This window comes from Conger conger, chromosome 2, assembly GCF_963514075.1.
Source record: "Conger conger chromosome 2, fConCon1.1, whole genome shotgun sequence".
Lineage (NCBI taxonomy): Eukaryota > Metazoa > Chordata > Actinopteri > Anguilliformes > Congridae > Conger > Conger conger.
In genome coordinates this window covers 60,394,248-60,415,278 of record NC_083761.1, presented here as the reverse complement: position 1 = coordinate 60,415,278, position 21,031 = coordinate 60,394,248, and the positions used below count along the sequence as shown (strand labels likewise).

Here is a 21,031-nt window from a genome sequence, read left to right as displayed (position 1 = left end):
AAAATTATTATTATTACACAAAAAAGTAACTGAAATAATCAGTAATATGCCGTTAAAATAGCAATGTGCGCAGACATGCAAGGAATATATAAATTAGGCAAGTAAACGATTGAGAGAGAGAGAGAGAGAGAGAGAGAGAGAGAGAGAGAGAGAGAGAGAGAGAGAGAGAGAGAGAGAGAGAGAGAGAGAGAGAGAGAGAGAGAGAGAGGCTTGATAAGGAGAAGTGGCTTACAGGGAATCGAGGCTTCCTATCCTGTCACCTTGACAAGGAGGAGGGGATGCAAATGTACATGCTTGTCTTGACTTTTTCATTTATCTCTGGAGAAAAAGACCCAAGGAGCAGTAAGAAGATGTTCATCTTAAGCTTCTACTGTTGCATCCTTACGGTCGGACTTCCGCATCCAATGTCTGGAGTGTTCAAGTATTTGTAAGTTTCTTAGAATTTTACATAATTTGGTGACACAGTTAATACACCAAACTACGGTTTTATTTTATTTTTCACTTTTTGACGTATTGTATTGCCGTTATTTTAAATTGCATTGATGCACTTATTTCACTCCGGACTTTTAGACAATGAAGACCACTCGAAAATGCAGAGCGCTGCTCTCCGTTGGTTTAAATCTCGTTGCTCTCTTCTTTTCCACAACGGCGTTTATTACTACTTACTGGTGCGAGGGCACGCAGCGAGTTCCCAAACCGAATTGCAGCAAAGATCGACTGCACAACTGCATAAACTATGGGGTGAACGAGACGGACCAGAGCAAAGTATATTACAGCTGGGAGACCGGGGATGACAGATTCCTGTTTAGGCATTTCCATACTGGAATCTGGTACTCTTGCGAAGAAAACATAAATGGAGCAGGTAAGAACCACTTAGTACATCCTTCTTTGAAGAACTTACTGTTACTGTTAGTATGTTAGCCTACTTCAGAAATACAATTCAAACATATTGATGTAAAATATATTTTTAAATTTACTACTGAAATACGCAGCAGATGTAGCGTAATTTGTCTTTTTACATCGATTTCTCTTGATCGTATCTTGGTGTGATAGGCTACTGTGTGTAATATTGTAATTTGTTGCAACTACAACTGGCTGCTACAACAATACTTTCATTAGAATCGTTTGCGTTTAGGTGTATTTCTGTGTTACTTCTCGTGTTTAGATTCCATAGGCCTGGGAATTTCCAAACCAAAAGTTTTTTACTTTATATGTTTTGTATTAGGAGCTGTATTTAATCTTGGCTGACGGCTGAAACACTGCAAATGATTTGTTCAAAGTTTATTTTGAAATCTTAGCATCTTTGCTTCGTCTAACAGACACGATATATACTTTGGGTGAGACCAGAGTGGGTCAAAGTTCAGATTTAATTCAAGACGATTATTCAAATGTGAAACGCGAAAGAGACATGTGTGTGTGTGTGTGTGTGTGTGTGTGTGAGTGAGAGTGAGTGAGAGAGTGTGAGAGAGAGAGAGAGAGAGAGAGAGAGAGAGACTTGGTTGTATCTGTGTATGAGGTCCTGCTTTCACCATGAAAGTCATTACAGAAGTGAACCGGAGTAACCAATTTTCACTTTTTCTACAATAGAGATTTCTAATCACATGTCCTGGCATGCCAAGTGTAATGAAGGATTCAGTGAAAATGTTGATTTCTAAGTTATGAGGTTTTGATGTTAATGCCAAACTATATGTCAGAGGCACTGCTTTGATTTACTAGCCCTCCAGTCACAGAAAGCTTCTGAGAAATGAGTTTATTATCCCGGTTATCCTGGGCATGAAAGATTGCACAGCCCTGAGTAAGGTCCGGGGGGACTGGAGAGCTACAAGGCAAGGAGAGGCAGGGGATCGAGAGCGTGTACTGAACACCTTCAGTCTCCTTGTGTCATATGGGTTATTGCCCACGTTGTGATCCTCAAACTTTAGATTGTCAAACGTGTTGATATTGAGGAATTACATCCACAATGTGACAAGCTCACATTCTGGCAAGGACTAGAGAAATGTTATTTCACAACAGTTGTTGGCAAACATATTCAGCGGTAGTAGGGTAATTATATATGTAGAAAAGTCAAATTTCTAACTCAAAGATTATGCCTTTTGTGTCTAGTTAGATGGTAAAAAAATTTCATCAATGGATGTGCACTAAAAATGAAGTACTATTGGAGCTTTTCATTTTTTGGGAAAATGCTGTGCAACATTAAAGGGAGATTCTAGACAAAAATATGAAATTAATTTATACATGTAACATAATCATTCAGCCTACACATAGAACCCCACCCCCCAAAAAACCCACCCACATATAGAACCTCCCATTTCCCCAGTCATAGAGAATGGTTATAAAAGATTTAGATGAGACTGCAGTTCAGATTAATCGAAAGGAAGATTCCAAATGTTAAACATCTTCATTTTAAAAAATAAAATATATAATAAAAATATATTGTCACCAGTAGAAGAGTAATTTATTCCGATAGCATCATAACTTAGAATTGGTAAATGCAGGTCGAAGATCTGGTTTTTAGGGTGAGACAAAGCATTGTTATGCTCATTGGGTGGACAGCTGCATTAATTTTATTTATTTATGCTGTCATTACATATAACTACCTTGAAATGAAAGAAAATCCAGGTGTTTAGTGATGTCAAAGTAGAATACATTTGTCCAGTAGAAATGAAGGAGGCTTCAACATATGCAACAATGCACTCTGTTGATTAGTTCATAAAAATGGTTTAAATGATGACCATTCCATTTAATTTGCCAGTAGAGGTTTGGGGAGTGGGGGGGGGGGGGTCACAAGTTGATAAGGATTATATAAGACTTGATGAGTTTCCCCTCAAAGCAGATGTTGCCACCCTTGTTCCACCTGATTAATCATTAGATTTACAACAAATCCAACTGGGCTTGCACTAACAGATGCGCAACGTCTCGGAAGGAGATAGTTGGAGTCTGTATTTTGAGAACAATTTTGAGGTCAATCGCATACGGGAGTTGGAATATTCTTTCTTTCTGATTTTAATTAGAATATTATTTTTTGAATTCCATATAAGTTCAGTTTTAACTTTTGACAGATAACATTGCTCAAACTGAAATTGACTATGACACCAACTGTGCAGTGTATTGCTCTGATTGCTCTTACGGCACTGTGGTTAAGAATGCTAATGATAATGACACATAAATCCATGCTGTGGAACACCGTTTTGTCAAATCATATGGGAAAAGCAAAAGAAATGCATTTAATGCAGTAATTACATGTTACAGATTCGTATAATTTGCAGCGTTAATTACTTAGTTTCATTCTATAGATATCCATGCTTGTAATCCCAGTGGTCTCTTGAATTTCTCAGATTTTTGCATTTGTATTGTCCATCCATTCATTATCTTAATTTGCTTATCCTGAACAGGGTCACAGGGGGGCTGGAGCCTATCCAAGAATACATTGGGCAAAAGGCAGGAATACACCCTGGAGAGGTCACCAGTCCATACACACCATTCACTTACACACAAATACCCACGGGCAATTTAGACTGTCCAGTTAGCCTAACCTGCATGTCTTCGGACTGTGGGAGGAAACCAGAGTACCCGGAGGAATCCGGGATTCAAACCCAGGACCTCCTTGCTGTGAGGCGGCAGTGCTACCCACTGCACCATCCGTGCCACCCATTTGTATTGTGTCATTTTTTATTTTTTATTTTTTGTATACCATAACAATTATTGGCAGTCCACATATTTTGAAATTGTCTACTAATTTTCTTCCTGTTAATGACCACACATTCCACTGAGGCCCTGGAGTTTGAATTTGCAAATTAATTCCATTCATATTTCAATTATAAACATTCCATCAAAACAGGTGAGCAATATGTATGTTAAAATAGCTACCTGTTCTGTAAAAACATCCTGAGTTCTCTCTGGATAGTTTTTTTTTTCCCATTTTGAGGCTTGTGTACTGCTAGATTTTAAACATTATGATAGTTATTTTGGTTCCAACTTCTGATATGGGCATTAAAGCACCTAGAAATAATCTTGAATGTGTTTAAACCATTACTCGCATATTTGCTTGTCAACAGGTTCTATGCTGACCAGAGCCAGTTGACAGTAGCTTTTTTGCAATAAAACTGTGTCTAAAACATTGATGCTGTACAGGGCCCTCTGTTCTTGACAGTAATTTACTGTATAATCAGTCAAAGATCATTCAAAAACTCAAAAGGTCATTTGACTAGCTTCCATTGGAAATTAGAAGCCATATTCCCCTGCATGTTTTACATATATTTAACAGAAAGGGCAATTGCCAATATGCATTACCTTGACCCATGAAATTGTTAACCAATGTACTTTACTGTACTATAGTCAAATGTGTAAATTACATTAGCTTGAAAATGGGTGTTGAATAATGTATCCAGAAAGCACTGGAAAATTGTTGTGTCAGTGTTTATTGTCCTCCATTGATATTCCGCTATTCTATTGATATTCTTGGTCTTACTGGTGATGTTGACACTGTTTATCAGAGGAAGTGATTCTCAACAAAGATGTATATTATACCACATGGAACCACTTATGGATTTAATTTGCTTTAGTTTTACGTTTTGTAGCATAACTGTTATGATGATGTGCAGCACACTGAATCAAAAATAATGTTTTTACCATCATTTCTGGATCTTGCCTATATGTACAATGAAAATGTTACTAATGTTCATGTTCATATTTTAGATTTTGCTCTAAAGAAATCTAGAATTTCTGCAGGAATTCTAAGCAGTTTCTCATTTTGTATTTTATCATTTCTACAAATTTCTCAAGGAATTTAATTAAATCACCTGAGATACTAAAACATCACCTCAGGTAAATAGTAAATTAGATTTTCCACTTTCCTGTAGTTCTATTTGTTTTCCATTTCATTGAACATTTCTAACAAGTTGCCCTGGAAATATCATTTAACCCTCTGCAACCACTGCGGTCTGCTCATGCTATAGGCTTGTAACTGTTCTCAAGATTTCCTGTTTTTGTTGGAAACTGAGAAAGAAAATATTAAATATATTCAGTAACCAGTTTCCATAATCTGAAACGGGGCAGTAGCTGTAAAGAGGAGGGCAGACAGAAAATGATGACAGGAAGGGTTGTCGTCTGCATTTGCCCTGTTTTGATTTATGGTAGGTGTTCTAACCAGTCATCTGTGGTACACTGTATTCCCGTAGATTTGATCCATGCTTTGACTGAGAAATGGAAGGACTTAAGGTTTGCTAGGCTGACAGAACTATGCTTAGTCAGTATCGGAATGGATTTCTACCCATTTCCATCAATGTCCATTTTTGCTGAGCTAACTGGAGTGTTGACCCAAGGGCCTCCACTGAAACCACAAATAATTTCCAGGCTTGTCCTACCCCAGTCCAAATCATGCTTCAGATCGCAGATGTCCATTTACAGCCACAAACGAGGCTTACCCTGAGTTGATTGTAGTTGGACAGCAAAGCTGTAGTGTGGCCTCTTGAAATAGCAGTACAATGGAGAGAGGTACTATGAAAAGTGAAGCTGCAATACATTTCACTGAAGACTAATTATAAAAAGTAACGTGAATTCATTGACATTGTAGCTATCTGGAATTTTAATGGATCATCTCCACTGGCAGGCTCGTGATGGTCTGGCACATTCTAGTTCATTCTAACATCCTTGAACAGAAATAACTTTTTTTTTTTTTTTTTTACAAAGTAATCCTACTATATGCAATATAGTCTGGGACACAGGCAATACCATGCAAGTATACATATGTACTATACCATTCCTGCACGTAGGTTTTTCTTTTTTAATTTATGACCAGTACAGCCTGGTTCTCACTATCAGACCTCTCAAAAATGTAATCGCTCCCATGAGTAGTGGATCCTAACCCGAGGCCTTCAGTTGCCGATTTGTGTTTGACCTGTATCCGCAAATATCTGTATATTGTGGTCTCTGTGTGTCTTTACAGGTGAGAAATGCAGGAGCTTTATTGATCTGGCCCCAGCATCAGAGAGGGGTGAGTAATGATCGCCATTAAGTCCGCTATCAGGCTTGTCTGACTATGAATACTGGGCCTTGTGCAAAGAGCAGATTTGTTATCGCTGTCAGTGAGCAGGCTGCTGTATATGTACTGTTCACCTGGACCAGAAGGTGCTGCAGGAGACAGCTGTGTTGTACCTGCCTGATTTCAGACTTGCTGCCTAATTAGTTTTCTACTAATTTACGTTTCCGTAACAAAAGATTAATTATGAACTTCAAGCTTCACAATCAGTCATCAGTCTGCCAGTCTGCAATGTACAACTGTATGTGGTACTGAGACGTGGTCAGTACTTAATGTGCAGTTGTACTCCCATCTACAGGAATTCCACAAGGACAAGACACCTTAGCTCAAATCCTTCTGTCAGAAACCAAGGTTTCCTTGCTCACGTCATGTCATGTTATACAGCCATGTCAAGTGAGCAGTATATTGTATTGTGGGGTCCCTATAAAACACATAGAGGCAGGGAGTGTTTCAGAGGTTTTTCCATCAACCTTCAGACACTGTAAAGAAAAGGTCTTTAGATTAGCTCCATCAGGGCACTACCTTGTGGTGGCCCTCTAAATCCATTGATCCCTCACCTGACATAAGCAGGGTGAAAATGGCTAAAATGAAAAGTCGACACCTTGATGGCCAGGCTAGTCAACTTTGGCTAAAAGGGTGACTGAGGGCACATCTCTGCAGTGAGTATGTGTACCATTAGAGCTCTCATACTTTCTAGCAAATACCTTTCGTCAATGCTGTCCTTGCTGGAAAAATGCTCATCGAAGGGAGTGTGGGTTGAGCTGAGTGTGAGTGTATAAGTCTTTGCTCTACCATAATGTCCCAATCAATGGGCTCATCAGGAGTGGCAACATGGATTCCAGGACAGCTCCTGCCGTAAACATTTTGACTTGGCACGCATTTCACCTGGCCTGCAGGTACACAGCTTATTAGGCGTACAGAGGAACAAGTTTCAGAGCTTTCTCAGCCTTGAGCCAGCAGACAGTCCTCTGCCCTCTGCTCTCGCTATCAACATCCTGAGGAGACCTGCATAAATACAGAAATACAGCTGCTGGAAAAGCAGCTTCATGTATAAAAAGAGAGTTTGATGTCTTATCATATTTTTACCATCAGCAGACTAGCAAGACCTTTGCATATACTTAATACTGGCTGAGGCAAAGCAACCACTGAAATATAAAAAGTAAGCTAGGAATTGCTGCATTCTCTCCCTGTTTAAATATTCTGAAGCAGCTGCTATTGCGCATCTTTTGTGCACTTTCAGTCTTGCGTCATCTCATTTTTGCAAACCAATTAAGTGCGCCATGAACTGTTGTCCAGTGGCTGTATTTTTCATAATACAGTATGAAAAATCTGGTCATTAGTACCATATATGGACAAACAGGGATGATTCCTAGATTAAATACAATCAAATATCAAAAGTTGAAAGCTATAGTAAAGAATGCCTTTTTGGATTCAGAGTTGTTCATTTTCTGTTCTGAGGATTCTTTGGCAGTAGATTTCTCCAAAGGGAGAAAACACTTTTTGAAAAATGTTCAGAAAGTGGTTTGCCATGTAGAGAACAGAAAGTCTGTATGACAAATAAGGGGAAATGTGATCTGGTTTGATTCAATTTTACCAATGAACTGTATGTTACATACATATTTTATTACCTCTCTGCTACTCTGGTTCTTTGTAAAGAACATGTCTTTAAAGAACATGTTTGATGTACCACAGCTGTTATGCTGTAGTGGTAACAATGTGGAAACCAGGGAGTTATGTATGCTCTGTGGTGGATGTCTAAATTGAAGTCAACAGTGGAAGAAATGTTGGAGGTCAACACTGTAATGTAAATTTATGATGGGAATTAGACTATGTGTAGCCATCTTCATGTATGTAGCTGTTGCTATTTTCTGAGGTTTACTTGTTTTAGTAGTTCAAGGTTACATGGTAATTGTCAACATCCAGATGTGTGACAAATATTGCACATAATAATACATACATGCACACATATGCAGGGTTAGCTGCCTTTTTTCAATTATCTTTTTATTAGGATTTCTCAGGGTTGCACTATACACCAGTCCAATGAATATCATTTGGTGTCAAACCTTCAGCATGTAAAGGTACAGAGCAAGGTGAGTGAGTGGGAAAAAAAAAATGGATGAGTATAAAATTCTTAAATTGCACAGTACATAATAAATACAGGTCTGCATTTTGGAAATCCATATACTACACAAAATAAGTTAATGCCAGTGTCCTTTTCACAGCAAGGGTCCAGCGAACCAAATGCATAATAGTTTCTGATTTTAAGAACATGCTAACTCAGAGAAATGTTGATATAATGTCCATTGTTTACTTAAAATTTCTCTGGAGGAATCTTATGTTAACATAACATTTATAATCTTACTGTCTGTATTATCTTTGTTCAATTAGCCACAGTCAAGTTAGCATTGTTTCTTTCTGTGTTAAGTCTATGGGTCAAAATTCAAATTCAATTCAAATTCAAAAAGCATGCATATTCCTGAATTATGGACATTTTGTGTCGGGACCCGTTGGATTTAAATCTAGTTATAGTCCAATCAGAATAAAACATGTTGTTGCTCATTTTTGGTGATATTGTCATCAAATTTGAAAGCAGTTTTGTCCAGTGTTTTGGCAATGGCTCCATTGTGTTACTAAGCATGCCTGGCGCCATCAGAATAATCTGTATCCACTCAAACAGAAATTTTTAGTGAATTGTTCCGCTTCCCCTGTGTTTGAGCCTCAGTAACTTTGATTCAGTAATTGTCAGCACCCCCATACAAAATATAATTCCACCATCTATGAAGACATAAATAATAGCGTCCAGTAGGTTAAATAAAGAGAAAAACAAGGGAACAATAATAGACATGAAATATCCAACGTCTATTCTTCCCTGTGACAATAAATTAAATGTTCCAGTGGCTAGTAGGGGTCTAATGATACATTGATGCTTTGGGTATTCCAGCAAGATAATGATGCAAATGTCACAAAACAACATCATTGATGTGACATGGCTGAATATAATATTTGAGGCACTTAATAAACGCACTTGTTAACTTTGGAAGTTAAATTGTTTGTTTCAATATTTCAATATCTTCTGAGTGTTTGTCAGATGAGGGGGGAACAGTCAAATCTAATGTTCACATTAACATCGCAGCCAGCTACTTGTATCTTATTGAATCATATCACGATCAATCCTATCGTATTGAAGAGAACTTGCATCGCATTGTATCATTACTCAGAGTATCGTTATCAAATTGTCATCAAGTCAAAGGTTTACACCCCTAGTGGCTAGTCGTCAAACTCGTTGAGTTGTTCGGTGGAAACAAAAACCTCTCCCCTTTGAAAAAGCCTAATTTGGGTTTCAAATCAGACAAGCAGTTAATTTAACAAGAGTTGCCAAAAAAGCATTAACCTTTTCTGAATCCTCAAATAGATGGATATTTCCATCATGCAAGCCCCTTAGCTTGGCTGGCTAGGAAAAACCACAATAGTTTACGTTGGGCAAATGCTTTTCCCACTGATTCAAATTGGCATCGTCTCCACATGACCTCCGCTGACAGAACGGCATGAACCATTATGAGCGATGTTGGGTTTCTTCAGTGCTACTTTCAGAACTCAGTGGGCCCTCTTGATTTCTGACGTCAAGTCCCCTGAGGCTGACAAGTTGAGGTGGTGCGGGTGGGGATGGTGCCTGCAGCACTTTTTCTGATGGCCATGCATTTCTAAGTCATCAACTTGTCTGGAACTACAGAAGGGTGAAACAATCTGTGCACCCCTGGTTACAATTAATCTGTACGTGATCAAAAGCAAACCTGAATTCTAAATTGCAGAGTTAAACAAAGGTTAAACACCTTTCTGCAAACTGAGTGTGATGATAATAGTACAGGGAGGCTGAGGAGCTGCAGACACAGACAATATGAGTGTAGATTCATGAGCAAGTTTATCCATTTCAAATTAAATCTACAACACAATTAAAGTGTACAAAAAGTGAAGGGGTCTGAATGCCTTTCAATTTTGAAGGCACTAACGACACTGGATGGCAGTTTGCGTCACTCCACCTGAGGCAGATCATGTGTTGACAGTCAAACCTTTTGCCCAAAATGGAACAGGGGCAGGTAGCAGTGACAAAAATGGCTGAAGACCAGAATATTGCCCACCCACTTCCTTCTCCAGCTCAGGGAACAAGGGAGGCTGTAGACTAAATTGACTTTGAAAGGCTGGGCAGGAGAAGAGTTAGGGGTATTGTGCATTCCTAGCCCAAGGTAAAAATGTGTTCCAGAAGACCAGGTTTTCTGCTTCGTAGCAACAAGCTGATTACAAAACCTGGAAGCGAACTGGGTGTTTGAAGTTTAAAAATATGTTGAACAACTAGTTCTGCAGTCTCTTGCACAGTCTCTTGACTACCATTATAGCAGTGAACCCATCAGAGGGCGGCAGCCCTGTCACAAAGTCCATAGCGATGTGTGACCATGGGTGACTAGGTATAGGAAGGGGATGGAGGGAACTGGCTGGTGGCAGGCATGTGGGCGCCCAAGTGACACAGAGGCTGCAACAAAGGAGTGCATGTCAGACTTCAAGGATGGCCACCAGAATCTGATCTGGATAAACTTGAGTGTGCATCGGACTCCTGGATGACCTGTGAATTTAGACCTGTGGACAGACAGCAGATGGGACAAACGGACGATAATGCCTGCCCACCTTCATCCCCCTTCTTGTACCTATTTTTTATGATCTTCTCATCCAGTTGCTGTCTGAGGAGAGCTCAAGGAGAGGGAGGTTGAGACAGAGGTAGGGGGAGGGTGACTAGTGGGGGGAAGTTCAGGATAAAATGTGTTGTATAATTTAGTAAGTAAAATGCAGTATTGTACACCTCATAAGACCCATAATATAATTTAGTTTCCATGTGTCCTTTTGGAGTCTCCAAATGTCCTTTTTGGAAAACTGCCTAGACATAGATTAGAAACAATGCTCAATTCCTGTGATATTGTCATCACATTTGAGACGGGGCTTGTCCAGTGTAGTGACTGGTGCTCCATTGTGTTTTTAAGTGCACAATAATCTGTATCCACTCAAACACAGAAAATCTTTTCAGTGAGAAAACAAGCTTCCACTTTCACTGTGTTTGAGCTTCTGTACTATTGTTAGTATTTAATTCTGACTCCCCAAAGGGTTTCAGAAGGGACCAGGATTATGCCTGTAGTCAAAAGGGTTCAAGAACAGTTTATTTTGTTTTGGGAATGTCATTTTCAAGCTTGCATCACGAAAATGGGAGATACTTAAATGGTTAACTTGGAGACTGGTGCTGCAACTATCAAATTGGGCATAAATACAACATGACTCTTCACTTGCTGAGATCGATTAAATTGCCCATAGGGCATCCGCCTTTGTGTTCTTTGAACCGGGTCTGTAAGAAATGGTAACATCAAAATGGTTAAAAATAAGGCCCACCTGGCTTGATGGGGATTGAGGCATTTAGCTGGACTTCATTTAAAAAATAAATAAATAAATTTCCCTCGCTGGCTGACTGGCTCTCAGCATGGGACAATCCTTGTCTCAGACATCTACTGTGAAAAGAAGCAGACTTTTTACCCTTGGATTGAAAAGGTCATGCCTCCCAAGTGCATGAGCCTACTTAACCAGCAGGCATGGCCCCGGATTGCCCCGATTCCCTCCCCCAGACTGAGACCTACCAGAGTGCTCAACAATTAAAGCCAGTACTCCTGCAGAAGACATGACACGCTCGTCCTTCTGAGTCAGCATGCACACGGCGCAGTGTCTCTGCACTAATCATGTAGCTCTGTGGGATGGGAGAATTATTGCATTTACACCTCCCTCCATGACCACACTAATGGCTCTGAAAAGACTGAGATATTGCTCTTCAAGGGAGATGCTAACTGATGTGGCTCTCTTCTGCTGCAGGTGTCCTTTGGCTGTCAGTGGTTTCTGAAGTGCTATACATCATGCTCCTGGTCGTTGGCTTCAGCCTTATGTGCCTAGAACTCTTTCACTCCAGCAATGTGATTGATGGACTCAAGCTGAATGCCTTTGCCGCCGTTTTCACTGTTCTCTCAGGTACGTGCCTGCATATTGTATACAGATGTATTTTTTTGTGGATTCCGTTTTAAATATGTGGATTAGAAAGATTCTTATTGTATTATTTGCGGTTTGATTATTATTGAGTATTATTGTCCGAAACCTAGTGCTACGACCAATTTTACGATATTTACGATTGGTGTTAATGAGTGTTATTTCTTATGGATGTACACCGTGCGGTTCAACAACATCTATACCTGATGTGAACATGCAGTGTTATGGGAATACCACAAGCACTCTTCTTTTAACACTTTACTGGGAATTGTGCGCTGCCTGACAGCAGCTATGTATTCATCTAACTCTCCAATGGGAGTTTGAAACCAAGTATTTCAATCAGTTTGATAGTCATATTCGTGTCAATAAATCTGTGGCTTAACATATTATTCACTCAAGTATTTATTATGTTGTTTGTGAAAAATATTATAATTTCAGGTTGCTATTAAAGATAAATTGTAAATGTATGTTTCCCATTGCTGTTATAGTACATTATTTATATTGTTACATAAAATACAGTAGTGGACTAAAACACACAAAAAAATCACTGCTATTTTTTTTTCAATGTTGCAGCAGGAGCTTCTATCAACTACAGCTGCCAGTGTAGACAAATGTTCATAAAGCCAAGCTGTCAACCAGCTACTAGTTTTCCAATTGAGATTATTTGATGTGTCTACTATGCCTCAGCACTGTTCTTTTCGCCTGTAATACCCTTTCATTGCAGTGCAAGCTGTTCCTTGACGTCCCATCAGCAGCTCATTTTATATGAAGTTCAAGGATGCATGTTTTCAAAACCAACCGTCTTTCAGTCCATCCTTTTTTATGATTTTTTTAAAGATATGATGACATTGCTCTCTCATTATGTTTTATTTATTCTAATATTTAAAGTAATTCAGCTACAAATAAAGTGCTATCTAAGGACAGAAACAGACGGAAACAGAAAATTCTTAGAAGTTAATCTGGTGCTTTTAGAACCCAGGCTGCGATTAGTAACAGCCAAAATTTGTGATGTCATGGATTATACTTATGCTGTATTTAGAAACTCCTGTGAACCATCTGTTATTTAAACATGCTGTCATTTAATTGTAGAACAAGACTCATGCCCAGTTATTCACATTAGCAAAGATAATCTCATCATTTAGATGTATGCGCTTCAAATGTCATTACCTGTAAAAGGTTTGAACTTGAATATTATGTAATTGTATAAATTACAAAATGAGAGCTGGAACTGTGTGAAAAATTCAGAGATTAGGATTGTAATACAAAAGTGCTTCATCAGAATACTGTAAAGTAGTATTCAATTCATACAGTATGTGATTACTCTAGGTTGACTTGTTGTCTGACACCGTGTTTGCTACAATGTCGTCTTTTGCACTTACCACCTTCAATGGTAGATTTAAAACAAACCTCTTCAAGCTGCATTTCTCAGATTAGCGATTCTTTTTTCATTTTAGTCACAATTGTGAATCTCAGTATTACTAGACTTGTTTGCTAGGATGGTTTTATTGCTATGTTTGTTTATTTATTGTTTGGCTATGTAAGTGGTTTATTGTTGTTTCTACCCAAGTGTACATGATTATTTTACTTAGTGTTGTATAATATAATCCATTGTCAGATTAATCTGCAAGGCCCAAATCCTCATCTTGTATTCTTAGCACTTGAAACTGTACTTCCCTCTCAGATCTTTCAAAGTACTTGTCCATGGTTATGGGTATGCACTTTGTTGTACGTCGCTCTGGATAAGAGTGTTTGCCAAATGCCTTTAATGTAATGCAATGAAATGTGGATTTTCCATGTGGCGCTGAATCCAGCATAATGGTCTGATCACAACATGCAATATGTCCCTATGCTTTACAGTTGGTTTGCTTTGTTACTAGCCTCTAAATTGTATGTTTAGCTTTGTAGTGCATGTATGGCACAGAATCAGTGTAAGCAAATTAAATTACTTGTGAACTTAGTTATTATCCACACAGTGCCATTATACATGTTGGGAGCAGTTGGCTTCAAATAGCAGTGCTTTCCATGTCTTTGAGAATATATGTTTTTTTATTATTATTTGAGGCAGCCATGGGATAAAACAGGTTGTGTGTGGAGGCAGAAATAAATATGCTCTGTTTCATGTCCCCAGTGAATCTTCAATGCCCGTGACTGTCAGCACAGGGGCCCTCCACAAAATGAATGAGTCTCACGGCTGTGAATTCCATTCAAGAAAACCTTTGGGTTTAACAGCAAATTTGTACAAACATTTTAAATCGAGTCAAAAGGCCCAGAAGAGGGTCTCTTATGTGGGCTGTATACATTTTTAAAAATGAGGAGTTGCCTTGATAACTATTACATGAAAAATATCAATTAGGGATTTGGTTGGCATGAAGCTCTTAACTATAATCATATGCTCCATTAGCTCAAATATAAACAAAGGTACTATAATGTCAGCTAGAACACCTTCAGGACTGCTATAACATTTTCCTATGGCTGCATAGGTATTAGGTTGGAGCAGATTTTAAATGGTTAAATACAGTTGGTGTCTCCCCCTTATATGTCTTTTCAGTGTTCCCTTTGAGTAATTAAATCACTTGTTGCCCCTGCACTAGAATGAAACATTATCCTTAAGGAACCATGACTAATGGTTTAAAATTAAGTTATTGCCTGCTTAACAGATCCTTGCCATCCCAAATATTTTTGTGAACAAACTATATTTAATGTGGTTTAACAGCAGATTGGCTAAGCACAAAGTAGTAGCCTTCAGGAGTAAAAAAGATGCCTGCATATCAGATGAATATGTTAAAGAGCTATCTATAACAGTCCATGTATAATTACACTGACAAAGGAAGAGGCTGTTTGAAGAAAAATAGGTTTACAGGGTACCTTTAAATTAATATATTTTTTTCAGAGGGCAAATTCATTTGTAAACCCCAGTGCTGAGCAGGCTAATCATAATTGTGTGGTTGTCAGTTAATATGCAGTAGTTTGAGTTGCCTGTGATCTTTGTAGGTATATATCATGATTGATTCTTCTGTGCATGTACTGTAGTATTGCAGATGCACAAAATGTATGGTAACTGATTGATGTTCTCATTTGCTAATGTTTTATTCATGTACAGTGCAATGCAATGGCATATTTGAAATGCAACATTTTAATAAGCCTGACATAATTCATAATGTGCCTGTAATTATGATAAATATCTATTCTATCTAACCAGGGATAAGCCAATCATGTATGCCATTAACTGGTTTAGTTGTTAGAGGTGATGGGAAAGATTAATTGGAATTAGAGAGAATGATTGAACAGAGACTCGGTGAGATATGTTTTGGGGTTCAAGCCCTATTGCAGTAAACATCAGCCTATGATCAGTAGTTTTTTTTATTACAACATGTATACTGCTGTTGCTAGCAATCAAGATTTCTAATAAACAGTAATATATTACTACAAGCTCATTGTAATTTAAAACTTGTGGAATGTACTGTAAAATGATTGCAGACTAAGTTAAGCTAAATGTTATGATGCAGATGGGACTATTATATAAGGACTGAACTTTCACTTTTGCTGCTTTTCCATAAATCTCAAGTTTTCCTCCAGCCAAACATATCTCAATGCCTTCCAATTCTTCAGTTATTGTATCTTTGCAATATCCCACAATATTATATTATTAGAATTCATGTTAATATATTTCAGAAATTGCATATTCATTATACATTACATTATTACATTACATATATTGTAACATATTTAGCCCTTAATATTTACTGTCAATAAAGTTCCAAGAGTTTGTTTAGCATTATTAAGCACTGCCTTCCAAGTTGATAATTAAAATCTTGTTACATATTTATAGTAAAATAATTTACTGTTCATAACTTCTTCTCTCTGATATTCACTACTTGGCATGAGAACTGAAATTACTGAGGAGGTGATTGCAAACATCAAGGTTATAATGAGATACAGTCTTGACCCCTCAAATTACACTTCATATTAATGTAATCATTCAAGCATTTATTTCCTCACTCATGTTTCACAATGCGCTCTACCAGTTCATTTCTGTCTTGTCTGGCCCATTGCCACAGATTATGGGACTACACCAGGTGGTGGGTTTATGAGAGGGCACTAGCCTATGAAGTCAGATAATTTTGTTACCACGCTAAGGCTTTTTGTAAGTGCATAAATTGTAAGTTTTGAAAAGGAATTATCCGAGTGGGAGTGCGATGCTAAAAGTCTGACTAATGTCCCAGCACAGATAATTAATTATGCATAAATCCCTCTGTTACTGTCTTAGTACTTGATGTACTCCAAACCCACACAATTGAGCAATGGCAATAATTAGCATCCATCAAACTTTTATATTTAAATTGTACTCATGTAATTTAAAATGTATCAATAGTAAAATTGACCCTTACCTTCTCCTTAAATCGATAAAAGCAAACAAAGAATACCACAACTTTATAGAACCATGGTAATGAGAATCAATCAGACTCCAAGTTCAAAGTCCAAACTCAATCAATTATATATTGAAATTAGATTAACTGTACTTACATGTTGAGCATAATTTTCCTTATGGAGATTCCATTGTACTGGATTTAATTTTTCAGTGCTGATGATTTTTCACTGCTTCAAGGAACATTTAAACCATGCATTCATAATCATAATCACAATCATTAGGATGTGGTAATGTCTTCATTGGTGTACAGACATTGCTACAAAAACTTGTAGTCCCTTGTCCCTGAGGTTTGTGTGATGTTTTGGGGTAATGCCATGAACACAGTCTCCTATGAGGTCTTGCACAGTTCCGCACTGGGGAAGCTGAGCCAGCTGTACAGTACTTTCACTGTAGTGAAAAATGTGCCTGCAGTTACAATTTACCATGTTTAGCACTTAGGGTTCCAATACATATCAAGGTAAAATATTTCATCTTTAACCCTAAGGAAATAAAGCCAAAGTGTGAAATGCCACGTTACTGGCACAAATCAAGTTAATGGTCCGTGCAATACTTATTTTTACATTGTTGGTACATTAAGCAATTCCTGGGCTTCACCATGTCAAAGTATCACTCTAGAGGTATTTAAATTCAGTGAGGAGTTAACCTTTTTCAGTGGGTAACTTTAATATTCAGTGTATGCTCACTGTAGGCATACTTCCCTGTAATGCTTCCATTTCATAGCTCACTATTTAATGTTTATAAAGACTTCAAAGCAATTCTAATTTCACTCGAGAATACCATTTTGTGAGCAGAAAATGACATTTGCAATACACCTAAAATAATGAAATAGATATGCTATACATGAACAGTATTTAAATCATAACTGCTATTAAAACACTATTTAGATGAGTTATGAGACACATTAACATGCTGACAAAATCATATTCAAGCACTGAATTATAACAAGAATAGGGAATAGACTCTGCTTCAGATTTATTCTTAATATGAAATAGCATACAGGGCATTTTTAAAAGGACAATTGTGTGTATATTCAGTGATCACTTTATTAGGTAGACCTGTACACCAGCTTGTTAATGCAAATATTTAATCCAATCGTGGCAGCAACTAAATGCATAAAAGCATGCAGATGTGGTCAAGAGGTTCTGCTGTTTTTCAGACCAAATGTCAGAATGGGGAAAAAATGTGATCTAAGTGACTTTGACCGTGGAATGATTGTTGGTGCCAGACAGGGTGGTTTGAGTATCTCAGAAACTGCTGATCTCCTGGGATTTTCACGCAGTCACTACAGTGCTGTTGCATGTAAAATGCAGCGTCCATGGTCTTGCATAGGCTGCGCAGTATGCACGGTGACTTTGCTATTCGCTTGTTGTATAATCGCCGACATGGCTCCTGACATGGCTCCTGTGTTCCCCCAGTGTTGAACAGATACATTGGTCCTGAGGGGTTCTGGAGGGTCATGTGAGCTTCCCTGGAACCCCACTGGAGGTCCTCCCGCAGACTGGGCTTGCTTATCCTCCTCTGGTTGAGTTTGTAGTGCAGTTCACAGTTCACATCTCTCCATTAGGAATCACAACACATTAGTCATATGAAGGTTGATTTTCATGTACAGTTGTGTGTGTGTTTTGGCAGGACTCCTGGGAATGGTGGCACATATGATGTACACGCAGGTGTTTCAGGTCACTGTCAGCTTGGGCCCGGAAGACTGGAGACCTCACTCCTGGGATTATGGCTGGTCATTCTGGTCAGTATGTTCTACCGAAGCAAATGTTCTGTGGGAGGTTAGGGGTTTGGATAAAGGTGTTGGGGTAGGGGACATTGTAATGGCTAGGGGAGGGGTTTCATGATATTTCCATGTGTATGTGGTAGCTACGTTTACGATTGTGTTACTTCAGTCCTCTAGTGAAACAAAATCTCTTTACAGAAATTTAGTTAAAATTTAGGTACATTTTAATGTCAAATTAGACAACATACAAAAGCCAATTAAGAAGATGATGTCAATGTTCTCTTAGATATTCCTCATACATTCAGAACTATTTCTATGGAAACAAGGCAGAGGTACTACAGAGATTGGGCTTTGTTTGGGAATGTGAGTGAGGGAATTCATGATGCAGGAAAAGGAATGTGGTACTCCCGGAAACAAAGCTGTGAAAATAACATTTTCAATGTTATTTTCACTTTAATGGTTCTGCTATTTCCAATAAAGAGGATGAAATACAGGTAACTGAATATACCTGGTATATTCAATAGGGATGTGCACCCAGGTTAAAATGCTGAATAACAGTAAACAAAAAATGCATTTGACCTTATCTGCCGTTTTTTGTTTGTTTATTTTTTACCCTGGAATAAACTTCTCTTGTAGCTTAATTTGACAGAAAAGGGATTCCTCTTTGGACTGCGTATTGCACAATTTGCAGCAAATGTATTTATTTATGCTTCTTCGGTACATGGGTAAAAAGTCTTCAAGCAATGCATTTTGTTCTGACAGCTATGAAAGTGATATTTACTTTGGCTGAATTACACCACCTGCTCAATTGGCATCTAGTACATCCAGCCAAATCGCTTAATTTGCTCTCCACCACCTGCCCAATTTCTTATTTTCAGCCACAGTACCTTTTAAAAATATGAAGATACTTTTAAATAAAGCAGCTTTCCGCCCAAATATTCTGCTTCGCTGCGCAAGGTTGACAATTTCTCTGACATTATCAGAGAGATTTACAGAGGTGAAGATTGCCCTTAGCTAAAATATACAAAGCTGTATATTGCTTTTACAAAATTTCAGGGTAAATGGTCCAAAGACGCATCTGAATGTTTTACGAGCACCATGAAGTTATCCTGCAGTCTACTGCAGATGGGCACTCGTCAGGTGCATTGGGTGCAGGTATCCAGCAAGTGACCCATGCGTTTCTCTTTGTTTCTGTCGCCCTTTTCTCCTCCTTCAGTCTAGCCTGGGGCTCGTTCACTTGCTGCATGGCTGCCTCGGTTACGACCCTTAACTCCTACACAAAGACCGTCATCGAGTTCAGGCACAAGCGCAAAATGTTTGAGCAAGGTCTCCGTGAAGAACAGACTTTCCTTGATCAGGAGACATTCAACTACTTCCGGGACAGATCAGTGCAGTCCATCTCCAGCTCGGTGGAGGTGTTCCCCGGCCAGGGGGGTGGTGCAGGTAAAGCACTCGGACCTGCGTCCTCTATAGACCTCGGGGAGATCCCCGAGTCTTTGGCAGAGGAACAGTGCTGAAAGGGCTGCTGTGCTCTCGCCCAGAACCCACCGACCCCATTGCTGTGACATGAAGGGGAATTTCAAGAACTGATTTGCTGGCTGCGCCAGGTGGTTTTCTTTTCCAAAATACGTCTTGTTAGGGGTAGAAAATTATACTCATGGGACATATATGGGTGCATACAAAATGTTATAAATACATGTTCACTGTGTTCCAAATACTGATAGAGATTTGCTGTTTGAACAGAATATAGGTAATATTTTTGTGTGAGGCCAAACTGGTAAATATAAATATGCATTGTAACTTAATGAACTGAACAAATGTCTTCAGACACAGGAGATTCGGGACTGGACATTTCTGACAGGGAATAATACTACTGCCACACAACTGTTTCCAAATTATAGACTTGGGAAACAAACATTCCTGCATTATACAATTCATTTCAGTCAGATTAAAGCATATAATCCTTCTTATATATACTTTTGAAATGTACTGTAGTTCTTAAGTTTACAGTATATACTATGTTCAAGGGCTTAAATCATTGTGATATTCAACATCAGAACTGCACTTGCTGGTATAATGCTTGTTTATATATTCATTATTCTCTTAAATTGCAGCAAGGAGCTACATTTTAATGGAATTTGAAACATTCCATGTTACAGCATTAATGCAAAGAATAACAAGAATTCACAGTGTTGATTTACAATACTAGCTGATTAAAATTCATTGTTTATACTATAATAAACCATGAAGAGGCAAGTACTCAAAGGCCATTTTTATCATCATTTAGAATATTTCAAAGTGGGAATATGACAATTTGCCAGTGTAAACACAAAGTAACAACACCATGATATTGGGTAGTGCAAGTACATGTTGCGATATCAAGATTCAACTGCTAATGTTGCGTCATAAATGGGATTGGTAAATAACGTATACAGTGCAGTCCGTAAGTATTTGGACAATGGTGCAATTTCTGTTCTTTTGGCTCTGTACTCCAACACAATGGCCTTGAAATGAAACAATGAATATGAGTATCTAATCTTGATTCTAGTTGGTTTTAGCTGGCTAGTTTTGGTTGCCTTTGGAGCCTGGTATTGGCTTTCCAAAATAAACTGTTTACAACACCATTGTAAAGAAAGAGAGCATAGGTGATTTCAGTAGCTTCAAAGGGGCTGGTAAGCCAAGGATGACCTCTGCAGTTGATGACTGAATAATTATTGCAAACCACTAGGTAGATTGTCATGTAACAGTTTGCTAAGTAATACCAAAAAGAGCCTGC

At 38.4% G+C, this 21,031-nt stretch overlaps 1 protein-coding gene across 1 annotated transcript; it reads left to right on the top strand.

Annotated features, from left to right (window-relative positions):
* The first annotated feature begins 309 nt into the window (after positions 1–309).
* LOC133122440 (germ cell-specific gene 1-like protein) lies at positions 310–20,094 on the top strand. The gene is made up of 5 exons (XM_061232407.1): positions 310–862; positions 5,945–5,992; positions 11,936–12,088; positions 18,162–18,273; positions 19,472–20,094. The coding sequence occupies exons 1-5, from the start codon at positions 574–576 to the stop codon at positions 19,770–19,772; spliced, it is 903 nt and encodes a 300-aa protein (XP_061088391.1). The 5' UTR covers positions 310–573; the 3' UTR covers positions 19,773–20,094.
* Positions 20,095–21,031: the final 937 nt, after the last annotated feature.